This window comes from Sander vitreus, chromosome 18 (assembly GCF_031162955.1).
Source record: "Sander vitreus isolate 19-12246 chromosome 18, sanVit1, whole genome shotgun sequence".
NCBI lineage: Eukaryota > Metazoa > Chordata > Actinopteri > Perciformes > Percidae > Sander > Sander vitreus.
The window spans coordinates 27,526,167-27,546,427 of record NC_135872.1 but is presented as its reverse complement, the minus strand read 5'-3'; the positions used below and the strand labels follow the sequence as shown (position 1 = coordinate 27,546,427).

General features: G+C 41.1%; 1 protein-coding gene across 9 annotated transcripts in view; it reads left to right on the top strand.

Moving 5' to 3' along the window:
- Positions 1-292: 292 nt before the first annotated feature.
- The window catches only part of cdk19 (cyclin dependent kinase 19), a 68,082-nt gene continuing 48,113 nt past the window's right edge, over positions 293-20,261 (top strand). For 6 of the 9 annotated variants that reach the window (XR_013503410.1, XR_013503409.1, XM_078274410.1 and 3 more), the window contains exons 1-2: positions 293-551; positions 4,785-4,860. Coding sequence is in view for 6 of the 9 variants with exons in the window: in XM_078274410.1 (XP_078130536.1) it covers positions 424-551; positions 4,785-4,860 (204 nt within the window). In the remaining 3 variants the exon portion in view is untranslated. Of the gene's footprint in view, positions 552-819; positions 910-3,535; positions 3,853-4,784; positions 4,861-20,261 lie in introns of those variants that run through there. The other 3 variants (XM_078274413.1, XM_078274412.1, XM_078274414.1) reach the window with 3 other exon arrangements.

Genomic DNA, 20,261 nt, shown 5'->3' with positions numbered 1-20,261 from the left:
AATTAACGCCATTAACAGTTCAGGGATTATAAAAATATTTCTTAATATATATCTGAAGACTATAAAGTAGCCTAGCCTATATACTTTGAAGGAACAACAGCACTGTTTGTACACCATGACATCCAAACCAGCGTTCATGAGTACGCAAAGAGCACCAAACCACAGCGAGAAACGCGGGTTGTAGTTTCCTACTTCTCCGCTTTCAAGGCGGCGAACCGCGGCGCCTGCTCAAAAGAACTACTATTCCCAGCGAGCCCTGCGCGCCAATTAGAAACGTCAACGAGCCAGTGAACATTAAGCGGAGCAGACCAAAATCCCAAACAAGGAAATGGTGGGGGAATAAAACGACCAGAATATTTAATTAATGCATGTAATAATTAAATTTTTATTTTATTGTAAATTAAGACGTATTTATGGGTTGAAATGGATTACGACTTCAAAACAAAGCTGGCGGCCGAGAGAGAGAGAGTAGAAGATCTGTTCGAATATGAAGGTTGCAAAGTGGGTCGAGGCACCTACGGGCACGTTTATAAAGCTAAACGCAAAGACGGGTAAGATAACCGTGAACGTTATTGTTTATTCTGACATAGAGCTGACTGCACGGTGCATTTTCTATTGACACCTTGGTTGTGTGTTTATCGGGGCGTTAGATTTGAAACCTCCCCGAAACGATAACCCGTGTCTCTGTGTTTTTGTTTTCATGTAACGCACTCACTCACTCACTCACTCACTCACTCACTCACCAACGGTCCCCCCCCCTTCCCTTTCCTCCTCCCCCTCCTCCCCTTCCCCACCCCCCTCAAAACAACACAACAACACAGTAAGCAGCGGTGCTACTTGTTTGACAAGTGTCGTCTTTTACGGTGCCAACGAAGCCAGCTTGTCCTTATAATGTGTTTAAACGAACTGGTATGGTCATTCAACGCGATAGGGACATTTCAGCGCTAAGCTACTCACTCATTTTAACACTACGCTGCCAAACTTTGTCAACACTCGCAGTTACATGTAGTCTGTTCACTATTTTACGTCTTTACGCTGTTACTACAAGCATGTAAATACATACCAGCAACAGAAGATGGACAAATATGCTTAAACATGCAGCACATTTGGCAAATTTTCAGTTGACAATAGCCTATAAAAGTTAGGTTAATCTAGAGCTGGGCCATATATTGATGTGATATGAGACTAGATATTGTCTTATATTTTGGATATCGTAATATGGCATACGTGTTGTCTTTTCCTGGTTTTAAAGGCTGCATTACAGTAAAGTGATGTACTTTTCTGAACTTACCAGACTGTTGTAGCTGTTCTATTATTTGCCTTTACCCACTTAGTCATTATACCCACATTACTGATGATTATTTATCAAAAATCTCATTGTGTAAATATTTTGTGAAAGCACAAGTAGTCAACACTACAATATCGTTGCGGTATCGATATCGAGGTATTTGGTCAAAAAATATCGTGATATTTGATTTTCTCCATATGGCCCAGCCCTAGGTTAATCACTCTGACCTGACAGATTGGAAAAGCAAATGGAATGCAAGCAGTGCCCTTACAGGGGGATAGAGGACTTGCTTTATTTTCTTCCGTTTATACTTTAAAACATATATATTTAGTTCTGGGGATTATGTTTAAAGTTCCTCATTTATTAAATAATTGAGGAACTTAAAACTTAAAGCATTTAAACGAAGTTTTGTGTTGGAGTTTGTAACATTCCAAAATTTTTATTTTGACTTGAAGATTTTCATTTTCACTGTAAATGCATATCGGTTCCAAATATCAGTTATGTTAACTACTAATAATCGGTATCGGTATCGGCCTTGAAATACCAGTCTCAGTCGATCCCTAAAACATAGGGCATACTGTGATCGGCAGTATGTCATCTGTAAGCATTGTAAGCATTGCATTCATTTAACATATGAAAGGAAAACAAGATATACTCCAGGAATATAACTTCACTTGCAGAGACGAGCATTTTTTTTTAAATTAGTTTTGAAAGCAATGGCCTTGATAAACTAAATTGCTTCAACTTAATGCTGTGATACAATGCTACAGTTTGTAAAATGTAATATTGTGGTTGTTTCTGTACTTGGAAAGATACATTATGAGTGGAACATGGATAGTTGCTGCTGTTAGCCTGGATTGTATCCGAGAAAGACGGCCAAAATGTTGTGTGTAATTTTTCAGAGCATTTAGCTGTTGTGCGGACTTCACTCACTTTTCTTTGAGCTTGGATTGTATTCTTGGAGGCTGGTGGCGAGGCCCTGGGGATGTAGGGCGTCACATATTCCTTCTGAACTTAACCTGTAGGTATATTTGAGTGAAAATTGAAAGGCAGCAAACCTCTTTCTGTCCCCAGTGCATGAAGCTAAAATGAATTATCACACATGCATGTTTTTTAATGTTTGCTGGCTTCACACCTAAGGCTTAAGGGATATGCAACTGTAGTCAGTTTGTCCCAGCTGGCAGCACAAGGAGAAGTATGCCCTCAACAAGATGTATTATCAGTGTAAATTAGCATTAGAATAATCGTCTATCTATACAGCTAACGTTAACGTTACTAGTGAACTTATTCGTGGGTTAGTGCAGTGCTGCTTTTATCCATGGTCAAAACAACCATACTAATAATAACTTTATGAGCATGATGACAGTGTTGTAACCCTATAATGTTATTCACCAAGCATTAGCTAGCATTAATGTTAGCTACTTGACAACCAGCACATACATTGTAGTAACATTAAGATAGATTAATATTGATATGTATCAATAAATAAGGTTTCTGCTGTATTACTGTTGTGCAAAGTGGCATTTAATTAATCACAAAATGATGCCGTTTGGCAAAAAAAGCAGTGTTACAAGTATTTTTTTCTGTGACATTGTATGATTTACAATTACTCTCGAACGTAGCATCTGGTTGCCGTGTTTTGACGGAAGTTACGAGTAACTAGATGGTGAAAGGTTATATGACGCCACTGACGGGCGACTAAATGAAACGTGACGTGTCTGAAAATACAATAACAGATTTCTCTGAGTTTGACATTTGGTGGAAACATTTGGGATAGTGTAAATACCCAACTCATAAAAATATATAACATAGGTATGGTCGTTTTTAGACATTTTAATGCAGAAAAGTTACATATTGTACCTTTAAAGAAATGCCAATAAACCAGAGCATGTTTTTCTCCCATCCCGGAATGTGATGTGGACTAGCCAGACCCTCCCCCGCAGGGCTGTGGAGGAAGGTCTGGCAAAGCAAGACTAGGTCCAGAGTAAACTTTGTTCAGACATTTGCAGTGCTGCTTGTCTCTGGTGGTTTGTTAAGCATAGGGTTATGGTGCTGGCATTGCATAGTATACACACCAAGAAGAGCCAGTCACCAGTGCATCCACAGACCACAGTGTTCCAAATTTTGAGAGAGACGATGATGTGACTGCGCACAAACTGCAGTGATGTCATTTCAGAGGCATTGCTGGCACACAGTAATCAGCCAAAGAGGTAGGCAGCGGGCCTGTAGGACAGTTACCCAGGTCGGGTGTTGTTTGGCTGTGTGTGGCCGACCATGTGGCCGTGGACCTCGTGGTGTGTCCCTCGCTGTTGGATCTCTTAGCAGCTGTTCCAGCATGTCGAATCGGCGTCAGAGGGAGTCGCCGAGAGAGAGAGTCCTCTGATTGGCCTCCTAACCTTGTTAGTTGGCGTCGGCGATCACTTTATCTTCCACAAGCGAGACGGCAAAATGTTAATAAAGTTTACAGTGCCACATGAAACCTGATTCTGAGCGAGAGATTAATCCGATTCACAGTGACATGAAAACGGAACCCCCTTTGTCATGTTCTTTTGAGTAAAAGACGAGTGAGTAGAACAATTAGTTGATAATCTGAGTAGTTGATGGACAAAAAAATGAACTGTTTCAGCAATTTGTCAACGTTCTTTGGCTCCAGCCTCTCAAATGTGAGGATATGCTGCCTTTTTTGTTTTATATTATCTAAAACAAAACATCTTTTGGATTTAGACCAAAAAAAAAAAAAAGCAATCTCAGCATGTCCCCTTGGGCTTTAGGAAATGATTATGGATATTTTTTTGATAGTTGAAGAGAGCATGCAGGCTCAGACCTGTTGCAATCTGCTGGTTTTCCTCGGCTCTTGCATAGCGGAGTAACCTTTTACAGCCCAAATATGAAATATTATGAGCTCTTTTGAGCATCTGTTCAACTCAATTAGTATGAGAGATGTGTGCCTGAGAGCGGCGGTTATTTCATGACCATCTCCAGTGCAAATTAGGCTGAAGTGGGTTTGATTAGCACCACAGGACCTGTTTGAATGAACTTGTTACTGGATGCCGTCCACAGATTGTGTTTACATTTTAATCATGCCTCTTTGCACTGTTTTAAAAAGAAATAGTTTCCCTTTTAGCCCTCGTTTCTCCACTGCTCTGTGCTCAGGTTGTATTTCATACGCTGGAAACACTGCTAATGTCAGATAATCAATATTTGTCTGCCGACTGTGCTCCACCCTGCCGTCTCACATTCCACTCACACACTGGTGTTCATGCACAAGGGCAAATGACTAATCTGCAAATGGCAGAAAGCAAAAACAAAGACGTAGCCAAAAAGCTGCGGCGAGGCCGCGGTGTACTTTGAATCCTGAGCATCGCTCTGTGCATTGAGGGTTAAATTCATGCACAGCAGTGATCCGGGCAACAACAGAGCACTCAAGATTGATGTTGAAAAGAAAATCTGTGCCGTCTAGTAATGTTGCTCCCATTTTCTCTCTTCATCTCTACAGGAAAGATGAGAAGGAGTATGCACTGAAACAAATAGAAGGCACTGGAATATCGATGTCTGCCTGTAGGGAAATCGCTGTAAGTTGCAACTTTTGTTATTAGTGTGGTTTAATTTGAAAGGAAAAGTTCAACACTTTAAATATTCTACTTCACTTTCTTTCAGAGATGGAGATATATATATATATCTGTGCAATGAGTCCAGAGCTGGAGTCAAGTAGTGGTTAGCGTAGCTTAGCCTAAAGACTGGAAACAGCTGTCGCGGTCCTGTCCCATGTGAATAAATGTACCTTAAGCTCACTAATCAACACACTGTGTCTCATGTGTTTAATCTATACTAATGAATACACAGGCAGACATGTAAAAAAAAGCATAATTTATGGTTTTGTTGTTGTTGTTTGTCAATTTCCAGCCACTCATTTTCTGTTTGTGCACAGGTTGGAATATTTAAAATAAAACCATTTTACAGTTGTTTGTAGACTGTATTTTTACAACTTTAGACAAAGCCAGGCTAGCTGTTTCCCAATGCGTCCGGTCTTTTTGCTAAGCTAGGCTAACAGCGCCCTGATACAAGCTCCATACTCAGTATACAGACATGGAGAGTGTTGTCAATCTTCTCATCTCAATATGTGCAAAACCACAGAATGTGTGAACTGTTCCTTTACGGCTCAATATACGGTTTGTATTGTGACTACAACACAAGATCTCCACTGAGAATTCACACAATTACTATTTAAAGTCTTTCCACTGAAGAAAACATTTGCTAGTTTGATTTGTAAACTGACTATGAGGAGAGCATTACATTTAGAGAGAATGTCACTCTCACTTGTGTGGCACTGTTATCTTTTAATGGGAATACTGCATCTGGCATTTCTTTTTTTAAATTAAAATCCTTTTTATTTAGTTTTCAGTACAACAAAGTGCAAAGTTGTTGTTATAGACAGGTTATATGAAAGGAATACATAAAAACAACGTATGCTACATATATCAAAACAACAACAATAAAAGAAAGCTCAAAATACCAAAAATAATAATATTAATTAATAAATAATCCCTCCTAAATCACTGCCAGTGAGCACATGTCAGTATTAGCCTGTCCCAATAGTAATCCACGATAAGCGAATGGGTAGACTGTAATTCCATTAATCTGTGCTTGATAAACAAGCATTTATAAAGCCTGGAATGAGTTTAAAGGTCCCCATGCTTCCCGAAACCATGCATTTGATGGTTGAAGCGAGAACTTGATTTTTTTCGAGCTTTAGGCAGGACACAATATCTGTCAGCCGTTGTGTATACGTGGGCGAGGCAGTTTTCCCTCCACCTTAGCAGAATTGCTCGCCGGGCCAGAAGAGAGGCAAAAGATATATTGCGTTGTTTATCTGCAGTTAAAGTCAGTCCCGTATGTAATACTGACAGCTAGCTTTTAAAATAGTTACTGCAGTCCAAATTCAAAATACTGGAGAGAGTCGTCTCTCCTCCCCAGACTCGAAGTTCACGGAGGTTACCAGGCTGAGACCGCAGCATCCACAACAATGTTGCTAGACGCTTGTCTCACATAGCCAGACGTTACTTCACAGCACAGCGGAGTAGCTAACGTTAGATGCTGGCTATATTGACAGTCATAAAAGCCCGTGCTCACGCGGAGCTCTGCCCGACTGACAACCACCATATCTCTGCTTAAAATTACGGCAGCAACAGCCGCTAAAAACAGTGCAAACTCACGGTCCTCTTCCTGATTTACAGCCACCCTTTCTTGGCTTAAAATTACTCACCGTTTGTCGGCTACGGCCGCTGAACAGGCTACACGTTGTAAACTGCCGTGGCCCACTTGCCTCGTCCTCCGGTAACGTTAGCAGGGTTAGCATGGCGGCGTTAGCCAGCACCAGTCAGGATCACTTCACCGTGTCTCAATTGTTTTTGCGAGTAACTAACTCCAGTACTCTATATAATTCAATGTGAGTACACAAATGTTGAAATGACATAAGATGCCCGTCCCTTGTAGCCATGATAAATGAGCCTGAAGCTAATGCTTAGCTAACTGTTCAGGAGGAAATTAGCCAACCCCGCGTCCTTTTGGGCTCTAAGCTGTCTCCATCTTTCATATACATCTCCAATATTTACCCGGGGTTTGGTACGTCTCTGGTCACGCAACTGCCAAAACACAAACAGACATTCCGTCACGGAACGGAAATTTCAAAGGAGAAAATACTGGCATTACCATTGTTGTCAGAAAACATAGTATTTCAGCTTAGCATGTTTCCTTAATATCTGATGACATATTGTGGTCATTTTTGGATTTAATACAGTACATATATTACATATTGCACCTTTAATCTAACCTCCTCTTCAGTGACCCCAAAAAGAGCAATTAGAGGCTTTGGTTCCAATTTGATGTTTAACACCTGAGATAATGTTTGGAAGATCTCCATCCAGAACTTGCTAAGGCTGGGACATGACCAATACATGTGAAAAAGAGAGGCTTCAGAAATTTGACATTTAACACCGAGTAGGATCCGCCATTTCTTTAGTTTGTATTTGTTTATTTGCCAGTACTGTATTAAGGAAACTGTCTGCCCATGGTGGATGTGTAGCTCAAGATGCTTTGTGCTGTATTTAAATGAAGCATTAAGCTGGTGAATAAACAGAGACAGCTATACCTTTACATTTAAGTTCGCCTCTAAATGTTCTACTATAAATATATTGATTGTAATGTGATTCGGCTTTTAGAATGAACACATAAATAAACGCTACATATTGGAAAACTTTGTTCCTGAATGCGCTTTGAGTTTAGAATTGAAATAACTTATTTATGCATTCTGATGCCAGCTGTCAGTTCAAATCTATCATAACTTTACCTTGTTATGTAAATGTGATATCAGTTTACATGTTGATCTCATGTGTAATGTTAAGTACCTGAGTCACGTTTATATAAAAGTCACAACAGAAGTCTTACTAGGTCACACATACGTAACACTTTCACTACGGAATAAGTCAATGCTGCACGTTAAGGCTGCAGCAGCACAAGTTAAAATACATAAAGAGCATTGCCATTGTATGCAGGCCTCAAGGATACAAACAAAAGTAACAGTAAATGTAAACAGAACTTTGTTAGTTTACAAAAAACTCCACCGGGCAACTTAACGTCTTGTCATTCTATGCTTGTGCACCGTTCCCCCTTTAAATAACTGTGAAATAGGTGAGAAAATGTATCAGGGGAGAGGTTCAAGGTCTGACACTGGGCCCCCAACGCTGCTGTCTACTTTTTTAATTTGGGAGTTTAGGGGCATGTAAACAGGAAGTATAATTAGAGATGTTCCGATACCGATACCAGTATCACAGTGTCAGACTTTATTTGACAGGACAGCTTAGACTTGAAAGGGGAGAGAGAGAAAGGGGAATGACATGCAACAAAGGGTCGCAGGTCGGAATTGAACCAGCGGCCGCTGCGGCGAGGACCAAGCCTCTGTACATGGGGCGCATGCTCTACCAGTTGGGCAAACCAGGCATCCTGGAAATTTACATTTTAAAATTATTTTAAAAATTAAAAAAATATATATTTTGACTTTCCCCCTTTCTTACTGGGCCCCCTACTGGCAAATGGGCCCTAGGCACTTGCCTAGAATGCCTCTGCCTGGAACGGTCCTCCATACGACACAGTTTAACTCAAGTCATCCTTTAACATTATGCCTACCATACACTAGAAGACTTTGAACAGACTTTGAAAAGACTAAAGTCTGACACCATCTCACATCCAAAGACAATCATCTCACATCTTACGTTTAAGACTGTCATAATATATAAAGACTGGGGATCTTGCAGGGTCACACATTGCAAGACTACACCTAGATTTGTTTTGAAAGATTTAACCAAGCTAGCTAGCTACTGCTAGTGTTAACTGGTAATTTAAGGGAAAGTGTGCAGATGTTCTGTTCTCCCGTACATGCAGATGAACTTCTCCAGTACCCGGAGGTCCACGTTTATCCACCGGTAAAACTCCCGTTGGATGACTCGCTTCAGAATGTTTGAAAATCCACAACTTTCCTTCTTTAGCGTTTAGCTTATAGCAACCATAAACAACACTGGCTCTAGCCGTTTAGTGCTTCCTGTTTGGTGCTGGAGGGAGCGCAACCGTTTGTTGTTGACAATGTTCACATGATTTAACTTCACTACCAAGATTTTGTTGTAACGTCAAGACGGGAAAAGACTGACTCGGACTGAGTTTTATGACCACCTTACACCAAACGATTGAGACGACGGCAGCGCCCCAACTCTAGCAAGACTCATGATTACATTCCGATATTGGAAATTAGTCTGCGACAGTGGAATTGCTTGAAAAGTTGTTTGGTATAAGGTCGGCATAAGTGTGTGTGGATGTGGTGGGTGTTGGGGAAAGAGCTTAAAGGATTAAACTAGTTTCAAAATTACCCCAAAACGCTATGGTAGACTTCTACACACTGCATGGTGTGTTGTATATCTGTTTCAGTTATCACTGTTTTGAATGTCATTGATGTTCAGTCTTTATTGCCCAATAAAGTAAACATAACAGGCAAAAACATTATATAAAAATATATTCTATTACAGAACCATTATCAACTATTAGAACCATAACTTACATGTCACACACATATAAAAAAGGCACTCAAATGTATAAAACAAAAAAAAAAGACACACAAGACCACAAACAAACAAAAAAACTACAGCTATTCTGAAATACCAGACCCCAGTCTGATGCCTGTTGGCCAGTAACCTTTCCCTCCATACCCCATTTCTTTCATTAGTGTCCTGTATCATAACCAACAACAATGTACAGGTGCATGAACAGGAAGGAATTACAAATGATTACAATAATACAGTACCAATACAATAATAAATGGCTACAACATGAATGCATGACTCACTCCCATAGTTGCTTTGCAGCATATTTTGATGTAAGAAACTTCTGCTCGTTTTCAGCCCTTCAGTTTCCTCCGGCGTCCCTGTGTGATACAGGACGGTAAATGTAAAGCACGTCTTGATGTCTCCAAAGCAAGTAGTGTTATGCACTGATATCAAACGAAATTCGCTGCTAATGGAGTTTAGTTAAAACTGTAGACATGCATGGAGTCCATTCAAGGCAGAGAAATGCGGGACTGTTATACCCTGTTATACACATATACTGCAAATAAGCAATGTAACGTTAGCGTAGCAAACTAGCGATTTTTTAAAAACGTTTCAATTAAGAACTTGTTTGCAAATATATATGTACAGGACTGTGTAGAGCACAAAACAAGACTGTCGTAATTTTTAAATCAATTATTTAAGCCGAAAATACTTACTTACATACTGGTTGATCTGGCCGCCATTGTTGCCGGTTGCGCAGTGTATTCTGGGTACCCCTCGGTTTCAAGTAAACTCACGACTTTGCTTGGTTTTAAGGGGTATCTACCCCTTCCCCTTAGCCCTACCTCTCGATCAAAACGAGAATTGGGATAGCCCTTGCTCTCACGTGAACGCGCAAAACTAAGGGGAAAGGGTAAGGGGAAGGGGTAAGACAGAGAAATGAGATTCAGCTTAGTCTGCGACAGTGGAATCGCTTGAAAAGTCGTCTGGTATAAGGTCGGCATAAGTGTGTGTGGATGTGGTGGGTGTTGGGGAAAGAGCTTAAAGCATTAAACTAGTTTCAAAATTACCCCAAAACACTATGGTAGGCTATGTCTTGGAAATGATCGGCAGTAAACTATACACAGTTTGCAGTGCACAGGCTAAAAGATATGCACATAACTCAGGTGTAAAGTAGTGAAACCTGTCTTTGCTTTTGATGATATCAAACAAAGAGAAATGTACTCCCCTCGTCCTAAAATGGTCATAAGTCAATACTAGAGTGGCCTACTTCCTTGTTTACTGCTGCACAGGTATGAATGAAATGCAGAGAAGGAGAATGAAACTAAAGGAGCCTCTGTCTCCACAAGATCATCGGTTGAGTGTTTGATGGTTATTTATTTGTGCTTATGACATAATCACTGTGAAACAATCATAAAATAAGTGTTAAACCTGCATTCTATTTCATTTCCCGCAGGGGGCAACTCCACTGGCTCCGAAAAGAAGTCTGTTTCTATAGAAGTCTATGGCAAAGTGACCCTACTTTTCATTATTAACTCAGTGAACACATGCCTTAATCGCTAGTTTCAAGTCTTCTTCAATACAGCATAATGTTCATTAAGTAAATGATGGTCCCATTTATTTTAAAATAGACAATAAAGCAGGAGATGCTTTAGGGGCATAGCTACACACCGACCTGTCAATCAGGACAGAGGCATAGCAATGCTAACCATGGCGCTGTGTACATTAAAATAGCTGTAAACTTGTTTTTGGGTGTTGTCCATGTTTTTGTGTTAAACTTTGACCCTCTCACTGTGTGTTTTTACTCCAAAATAACTGGAACATTTTGGTTGCCTAAAATTTTGTAAAAACTTTGTTCAGCGTTCTGCCAACCAAGCTAGATAGTGCTAGCCTTAGCTGGTAACTTAAGGGAAAGTTTTCAACCAACTCTGTGTACTGCCGTACATGCAGATAAACTGCGCCAGTACCCTGAGGTTCGCTTTTACTATTCGGCAAAACTCTGCTGGATGACTCACGTCAGAAGGGTTAAAAATCTGTGACTTTCTCTCATTTCACATTTAGCTAAGTGCAGCACCATTGAAACCATACATGACACTGGCTTAGATGCGTCATCCTCCCCAGCTCTGCTCTTTTGTCCAAATATGGTCACTTCTTTTTTTTTCAAAAAAAAATATTTTTTGGCCATTTTTAGGCCTTTATTGACAGGACAGCTGAAGACATGAAAGGGGAGAGAGAGGGGGGAATGACATGCAGCAAAGGACCGCAGGTCGGAGTCGAACCGGGGCCCGCGAACCCGAGCCCGCTGTAATTTTTTGCATATTTTTAGGCGCCCAAATGTGGTCACTTCTAGCCGAAATGCCAACTCCCGGCATCAAAACGGCAGTCCACAAACCAATGGGTGATGTCACTGATGCTACATCGACTATTTCTACAATCTGACAATTTGAACAACAGACACGCTGAGTCTCTTAAAACACTCGGCGAGCTATATGAAGATGATCTTTATAGACTATATCTCAGCATTCAATGCAGTCATTCCAGACATACTAGTTAGCAAACTGTCTGACTTAGACCTGCCCCTTCCCACCTGTGCCTGGATAAAGATCTTCCTTACAAAATTGTTAAACTTAAACTATACTGATGACAGCACTCCAACCCACCCCACCAACACCATCACCAAATTCACAGATGACAATACTGTGCTCAGACTCATCTCAGGTTGTTAAGAAGGCACAGCAGCAAACTACACTTCCTGAAAGTATAGGCTGTGAGAAAAGCTGTGGGTGGCCTTCTACCGCTCCCCCATTGAGAGTGTACTGGCGTACTGCATCTCAGTGTGGTACAGTGGCTGCTCAGAATCAAATAGCAGAGCTCTTCAGGGGGTCATCAACACCGCACAGAAAATCATTGGCTTCCCTCTCTATTAGACATCTCCAGCTCTCCCTGCCTCAGCAGAGCCAACAACATTCTGAAGGACCCTTCTGGATGCCACCTGTTTGACTGTTTGCCCTCTGGCAGGCGCTACAGGTCCCTCAAAGCACGGACCACCAGACTGAAGAACAGTTTCTGTCCCTGGGCCATATGCACCATCAACTCTAGGGATGCTAATTTTGATTTCTTTTTATCTGACCTTTTATCGGCCAACCCTCGTTAACCGATCGTTAACCGACAAGCTGGCAACTGAGTCCCAGGTCACCCGTCCAGGAGTCTCAGCTTTCCATCTTCCATGTCAGTGGACAGCTGCAGACTTGTACCCGTTGCGCAGTCCAGCTGTTGGGTGCATTATCGTGGACACGTGCAGCCACTTTCCTGGAACCGCTTTGACCAACACAAGTCTGCAGCAGTCCGCGGAGCACCCCAGCCTTTCTCCACATCATCCACCTACGAGGTTGTTAGCTGTGTGTCTGCCTAGCAGTTAAGAAATAGATGTATAGCCTATCTTTCTTTTACCATGCATATATATATATTTTTTAAATAACCTTTTAATTTTAAATATTGTTATTATCCGTTTAACTGATCTGAACCATCTTATTCTTAGTTACCTCGTTAAGCGGTTAATGGCCCCTCACGTGCAATATGCGAGGGCAAACCTACTGGATCTTGTGCAATAATTACATTTATTCTAGTGCAAAACAAACTCTAATTCTAGTGCAAAATGACATTGTATTTATTTATGTATTTACTTATTATTTTAGAGCCTGTTGTTGTCAGCTTTGGATAAACTGACTGCCTCTCAACAACCACTTTGTCTCTTATGGAATAATAGTGTAGTGGCAAAAAAAAACACTCATACTTAAATTTTGGAAAAAAGCTGAAGTTCCTCCAGTGAAATTGTGGATTTCAGAGTTACACAGTGACACACTGCACCTAGAACGAATTAGGTTTATCCTGAATGATAAACTGGACCAATTTTTAAACATATGTTCCCCTTTTATTTTGTATCTCGATCAACATACAAACTGAACACAAACCCAAAAATCCCAAATAGTGCTGGATGGGAACGGGTAGTTAGAAGGTAGTTATATTTATCATTTTTTTCTTCTTTTTTTCCTTTTCTTCTTTGCTCTGCAAATCTGCACTGCTTTGCTTGTAAAAAGCAAAGAAGTTACATGTTGCATATAAATGTCAAAACTTATGCACAAATACTTTCAATAAAAATATTTGAAACAGGAATATGGGTGCACTTATGGACTTAACAGTTAATACCTCCAAAACTGTGCAGGACATACTGTACATACAACTCCATGTTGCTGTATTCCTCACCTACATGGAGCTGAGGAACGTGGATCTTTCCCAGCATTATTTCCCAGCAGATCACGCCTCATCTCGCTTGTCTCCTGAACATTACAACCACCATAACTTGGTTTTGCTTAAAAAGTCTCGACTTGCCCAGCAGCAGGACAATGGAGTCTTTGTGCCTCCCAAACACCACCTCGCTTGGTTTAGCAAACTGCAGTTCAGCAACTGGCATGCCACATGCAGTCGAGTTGAGGCGGAAAGGGTGGAGAGAGGCTGGTTTGGTTGGATGTGTTTTTGGTTTTGCAGCATAAAATGGCCAGGATCTTTTATGACTTGTCCATGTTGATACGCCTCTTAAAGGATTGAAGAAATATACATGATCAATAAAGCAAATCAACGCAGGTTGCTTCTAAGGTTCGTTGTTCTGATCGATTCAGACATAAGAAAGTTTATTATCCAGTCAGTCGTGCTTTTCAGATGACGTGAGGTGCAGTGTGATGCAAGTTGAGCGAGAGCAGCATCAAATACAATGCAAAAACTATTAAGTGATGACATGACAGCTGTTTGAAATGGCTGCAGGGTTGCCTCAGAAACAAGGCAGAAATTCCGGTTTCATTGAATAAAGATCCCAAATTTGGTACTTTGTTGTTACCACACATTCAAATGCCTCCACTACTTCTGAGATGAGTGGATAGTATGCTTTCTATTTCTATATAGGGGTGTTGAGCTGAGGATGAGGATCAAAAACAGACATAACCGTAGGTCTCAGAAAGGAAGAATGTAAGAAATCAATAGCTCAACAAGGTTGACCTAAAGTACACCAAAAAAATAAAACTTGCACACTTGACTGATCCAGCTGATGATATTTTATTTTTTGCTCATCCTCCTTGACATGGAGGTCAGAAGTCAGCTTCACAAGGGCACCTCATCAGGATGTCAGGGCCTTAAATTATTTTTTTCCTATCTTATCACGCCACCCTGTTTTTTTTCTCCTGGACCATTGGCATTCGCAGCCTCGCTGCATTCTCTCAGTCAGCTCAAAATGGGCAGCAGGTTGCATAACACGGCCTACTGAGGTTTCACAGCCTTTAAACCCCTGCGACAGAAGCTTCCCGTGTTTAGATAATGCTTGGGCAACCTTGGTTAATCCTCTGCTAGCCGGCTGTAGGAGTTGAGCTCGCCTGTGTGGGTTGAGTTCATCAAGGTGGGGCTTATAGATGGAGGGAGTCCAGGTAGGGTGGGAAACAGGAACCTGTTTGTTTTTGGATTGGAAAATGAGCTACAGGTTGTTGGTTGTAGTGTTTAGTTAGTGTTTTAGTCACATAGAGAGACAATATGTCATATAATTATATCACCAGCATTTTCTTATGAAACAGTAATAAGGAAGCATAGACTAATTATGGAAACAATAATATAATAACTCTACATGATCAAATTGGTGGTTTCAGTTTTTCTGACATTTCATTTGGCAAACATGGCAAAGTCAGAGCAAAGAAACCCCAATAATTATTGACTCCACTCAGGCTACATTCACATTAATACGTTTTTCGTTTTAAAAAGCATATCTTTTACTGCTTACTCACGTCCCACACTTACTCTTGGTTTGAGCCCCTAAAATGGAGACGTTTGGAAATGCCGGGGGTTGTGTTGTGGTCTGGACGGTCAGAAACGGAGACCATTGGAAACGATCCCCATTCGTTACTTGATTGGCTCTTATCAGTCCCGAACGTGTTCTTCCCCGATTCGTCACGTGACCCTTTTCTTTCTTTACAAACGACATCGGGCCTTGACTACCGGTGGTTAATTCAACATGGATAAATACTTACTGCCGTTTCTGACCTTGTAGTCGATGCTGGCAGCTGTAAATTCTGCATTAAATAATACTACTACTGCCTACATGCGCAGGAGGCAAGATGTTATTGGATCAATTTGCAACAGTTCCCATGTCCATCGGCGTTATCAGCCTTACCCGTACGTGCATTGCTAGTGTTCGTAAATGGTCTGGAATATGCGTTTTCAGACGTGTTAGTATGAGAATAGTCTATATCGACGACGAAAATATGAAATTAAAGCTCAATTTGAAACTGGAATCATCACTGGATTACTGGATGGCATTGTTTCTCCACAGTATGATTATTTTTAAATACATAAATATGAAATTGTCCATATTTGTGTGTCTTAATTTCTCCACTTTTCACCGAGGGGCCCAGAAATTCCCCAGTGGTTTAATTATTATTGTAGAAGTCCATTCACCCACCTGCTCCTGTTTCACATCTGTTCACTCCATTCAGTTTGACCTTCCTGAATTGAAACATTGTTCATGAATTTAACTATTCCCATGAAACAAGTCTTGTTTTCCCTTTCGGTCACAATGGCTTTTGTTTAGCTAAATGTTCTGACCTCATAAATATTCCCTTTCTTCTCCTCTGCCATAGCAGCACATGTGGGAAGATAACAGTACCAATCATTATTTTCTTTATGATAGCCTTTTTCCATGTGAGTGCAATCACTCCCTCAGTAATAACGATCTGCTGCAACAAAATGTCACAGTGGCAAATTAGCTGAACGGTCCTTTACCCTCAAAGCTAGAAACATAAAATGACTTCATCTTTTCTGCCTCCGTCTCCATTAGGCAGCCTGTGTTTCCTGGCCTGTATCAGACATTCTTCCCCACCATGCGGATAACTGTGCAAACAGCAACATATTTTAGTTGTATTTGTAGAGGGTGGCGATGGAAAAGCTCAAACACTTGGTTTCTAGGTATCAAATGTGCGCCGCCTGATGTCTCGCTGTCAATTAAACGGAAGAGTTAGTTTTTTTCATTGTTTGATCGAGACTCAAAGGAACAAAATAAAATCAGGTAAATCATATACAGTATAATACTAGTAAATCTGCTACAGCTGTTGTTGCAGTAAAATCAATGTAACTACAGACAGTGCACTTCTAATCTAATGCACTACACCTCGTTGTCCGTAAAGCTGCAGCTTGCAGTCCATCAAAGTCAGCCTGGTCAGCAGAATATGTCTGTAAATAACACTAAGTGACTACAGTGGCAGGCAGAGCCCTGCACAGAGCAGCCTGCAGTGGCTTTATCGACCTGCGGCTCTCCAGCCACATGAGAGCTGCCGTTAATCAGTCCTCAGGAGCAGGGCGATCCTGGCTTTTCTTTCCCGTGAAAACCACATCCTTCCGTTTGATGTTCAGTGTTTTTCCTATGGCTTGTGAGCCATTATGATTACCATATCTGTGTCTAAAACGTTGGAAAAGCTAGAGCAGTTATATCAATAACGCTAAAAAAACCGTAAAGACAATACCATTAGATCTGAGCAAAGTGATGTAGTTAGTTCGGATGCTCACATTGATTTTACATTCAAAACGGCTTGAGTGCTGCGCCTTACGCCGGATTTCCACCAACTGCGGTACGGCTGCGGATCGGCTCCGCTGCGTGTCGGCTCCGTGCTCCGGCGTCCGGCGAAAATAGAAGCTCTACGTATCTGCTCCGGAGGGCTGCGGACCGCCGGCGCTGGGATGGAGTCAGAACGCAGCCGTTCCGCAGTCAGTGAAAATACTAGTGCTGTCAGTTAAATTATGAAATTAATAAGATATTAACGGCGTTAATGCAAACCCATTTCAACGCCGTCAATTTTTTTATCGCGAGATTAATGTTCTTTTTGGCCTACGCAAAGTAGTTTTTTTCACATGCTGTTGCAACAACTACTAACGTTAGAAAAACTACAACACCACACAGGATCTAGCTAGACCGGAAACAAAACAATAGGCACGCTTGTTTGGGCTTGCGAGCCGGCCAAAGAGTAGTACATACCTGCAAACTAGTCGCTTTTCGGCGGAAATCACCGTTTTGAATGGGAAAATATCATCCACGTGAATTGTGTAGATCCAAAGAGTTTTTATTTGGGGCACCGGTGCCTTAATGGCCGTTATCTACCGGACTGAACAGCAACGCGGATTTCGGTGCCTTATTTAGGTGCCACTTAAATGCCTGCGCTTCTCTCTGATGCTCCGAAAACGGACGTTAGAGGGAACTGAAACATCGCCGCACGGGACGCTAGTCAACACTACACTTAGCAGCAGCTAACGTTAACCTACAGTTAGCTAGCAGCTGGAGTAAACACGGTTAAAATGCTGACAGCTAAACGGTGTAAAGTGTGTCTGTATTTCACTGGAGAGGTTTCTAACACCAGACTGTAGCTGCCGCTGTCTGAAAAACACAGACTCAGCCTCGTCAGTCTCATGCTGCATTCAAAGTTATTGTAAAATACCCTTTTCCCATCCAGTGGTTGTTTTCGCCGTTTTGTGCTCCTTTTTTTTTTTTTTAGATAAACTTTTTATCGTTTTATATTTTCTTTTATATCTTTTGGTTCATGCACCGTTTTAAAAGTATTGTTGTATCATGTTGATAAGAGCATTAAAATGAGAAAAAATAATGTAACAAAAAGAAATCAAGGGACATTTAGATTAGATAAAATTTTTAAGATTAATTGCGAGTTAACTATGACATTAATGCGATTAATCGCGATTAAATATTTTAATCGTTTGACAGCACTAGAAAATACACATATTGACTTTAATGGAAACCTATTGACTCCGCCGCCGTTCTGGAGCTGTTCCGCAGCCGTTCCGCAGTTGGTGGAAATTGGGGGTCAGCCTTAAGCGTGATTAATGCTTCTGCGTAAAATCTACGCCGTGGCTACGTACGTAGGTACAAGACACAAACCTACATCAGACCCTACGCCGTAGCCTGACGTGCACCTCTCGAAAAATGTAACCACACGTTGCGGCGACGCATGTAGCACGGCCGCGGCTTGGTAGCGTTGCATTTCCCCCGACTCATTTCCTGGTTCTCCTTCTTCATAAACAACATGAAATCAAGGAGAGGGTTAACTTCTCCCGCTCCAGATTTCCCACCGTGGTCAGAAAGAACAGGGGAGACACTTTGGTTCTCTCACTATGACTCTAGAGTCGCTACTCAGTCCGAAGCTAATCACCTTCACTCTCTCGCTCGCTCTACCTTCACACTTCTGTGGATTGTGATTGCATTAAGTCCATAAATCTTAATAACATGACATAACATTATGGGAGAGACATGAAACAATAGATGCGGCTTATTAGCGCAACAGGTCAAGCAGCTAAATCAGCTTTAAGATATTTTTTTGCAGATGGAGGATATAGTTTTTAGCATTTAAAGGCACATTGTGTGATTCTTCACTTGCAATTCGGTGAATGAGATTGAAAAAAATGAATTGTATACGTTTATCTATCTTTTACATTCAGTATGATTTTCATTCGGTATTAACAGTTGTGCTACATTTCATTAAAGGAATACAATATCTAAACATTTCATTACAAATCATGTAAAAGTTATGTTCTGGGAAAAGAAACGAGACAAAAACATTCTGGGTATTATACTAGAAAGGCTGTTAAAGACAGCAAAGGAGGAAGTAGCAGCGACATTGGTTTCAGGTGGTTTCAGTTAACTCCAACCCGAGACTGAAAACCATCTTTGCTAGACGTCTTCTTTCCAATCCCAGATGCAGGCCAAGTTTTGAAATTCCAGAATTTGCCTACAAGTGCGATGTGATGGTCACTGACCTGGAAACACATTTGTATCTTGAGGAGCCTCTATAAAGATGGACTGGCAGCCCTGGCGAGAGTCTTGCTTAGCTGGGAATACTTGGATCCTGTCCAGTGAGTGCTTTCTCTCTGAGGCCTTTACAAAAACATGACCCATTTACTCAGAAGTGGGACAAACAGCCTGTTCTTTTGTTCCTGCCATGTTCTTGCTCATTTAACCACCAATTTAAACATCTTGATTATGTATTTTTACGTATGGTGTTTTTATAATAAGTTGCATACAGTTTTGGATTAGTCAGTCACCTTTTCAGTCAGTGTTTTTTTTACCTCATTGATGATCAACATCTTTTCAACAGTTCAGTACGATGAGGACATTCACGAGTCAGCCCTCCGTCCCTGCTCATGTTGGAGAATGGCCTAAATGGCCCATACCTAATAGCACATCAAAGTGAGTCACAAGACTTTCTGCACATGGAACATTTTCCCACCGGATTTCTGTGGCTAAAGCTGGATTACAGACGTGTCATTATGGCTCATAGTGGCGTTTTCCCACGACTTGGTTTTATTGTTTTATGTTATTATACCAGCAGCTACCAAACCTTCCAAATTAACAATGTAGGTCCTTGTAAAATGTATTTACTTACAGCCGAGATAAGTATATGTTTTACATACAGTAACGCATCAGATAGCTTAAGAAAATCACCAGCTCCATGCTGTTTGGTGACCACCATGTGTCCGCAGTATTGTCAACATAGGGAAACATTCTTGTCAGAATCAGAATAGGTTTAATTGCCACAATAAGTACACTTGTGTGGAATTTGCCTTGGTGAAAGGTGCATACATAAACAAACATGAATATAAAATAAACAATAAATACAGAAAAAAAACGGCTGATGGGTTGAGTGCAAGATTGCTCCAGAGCATTTTTGGTGAGGCTTACTACTGAGGGGGAAAACAATTTTTATGGTGTGAGGTTTTGGTCCTGATGGAGCGTATGCTCCTGCCAGAGGGGAGGGGTTCAAACAGTTTGTGTCCGGGGTGAGAGGGATCGG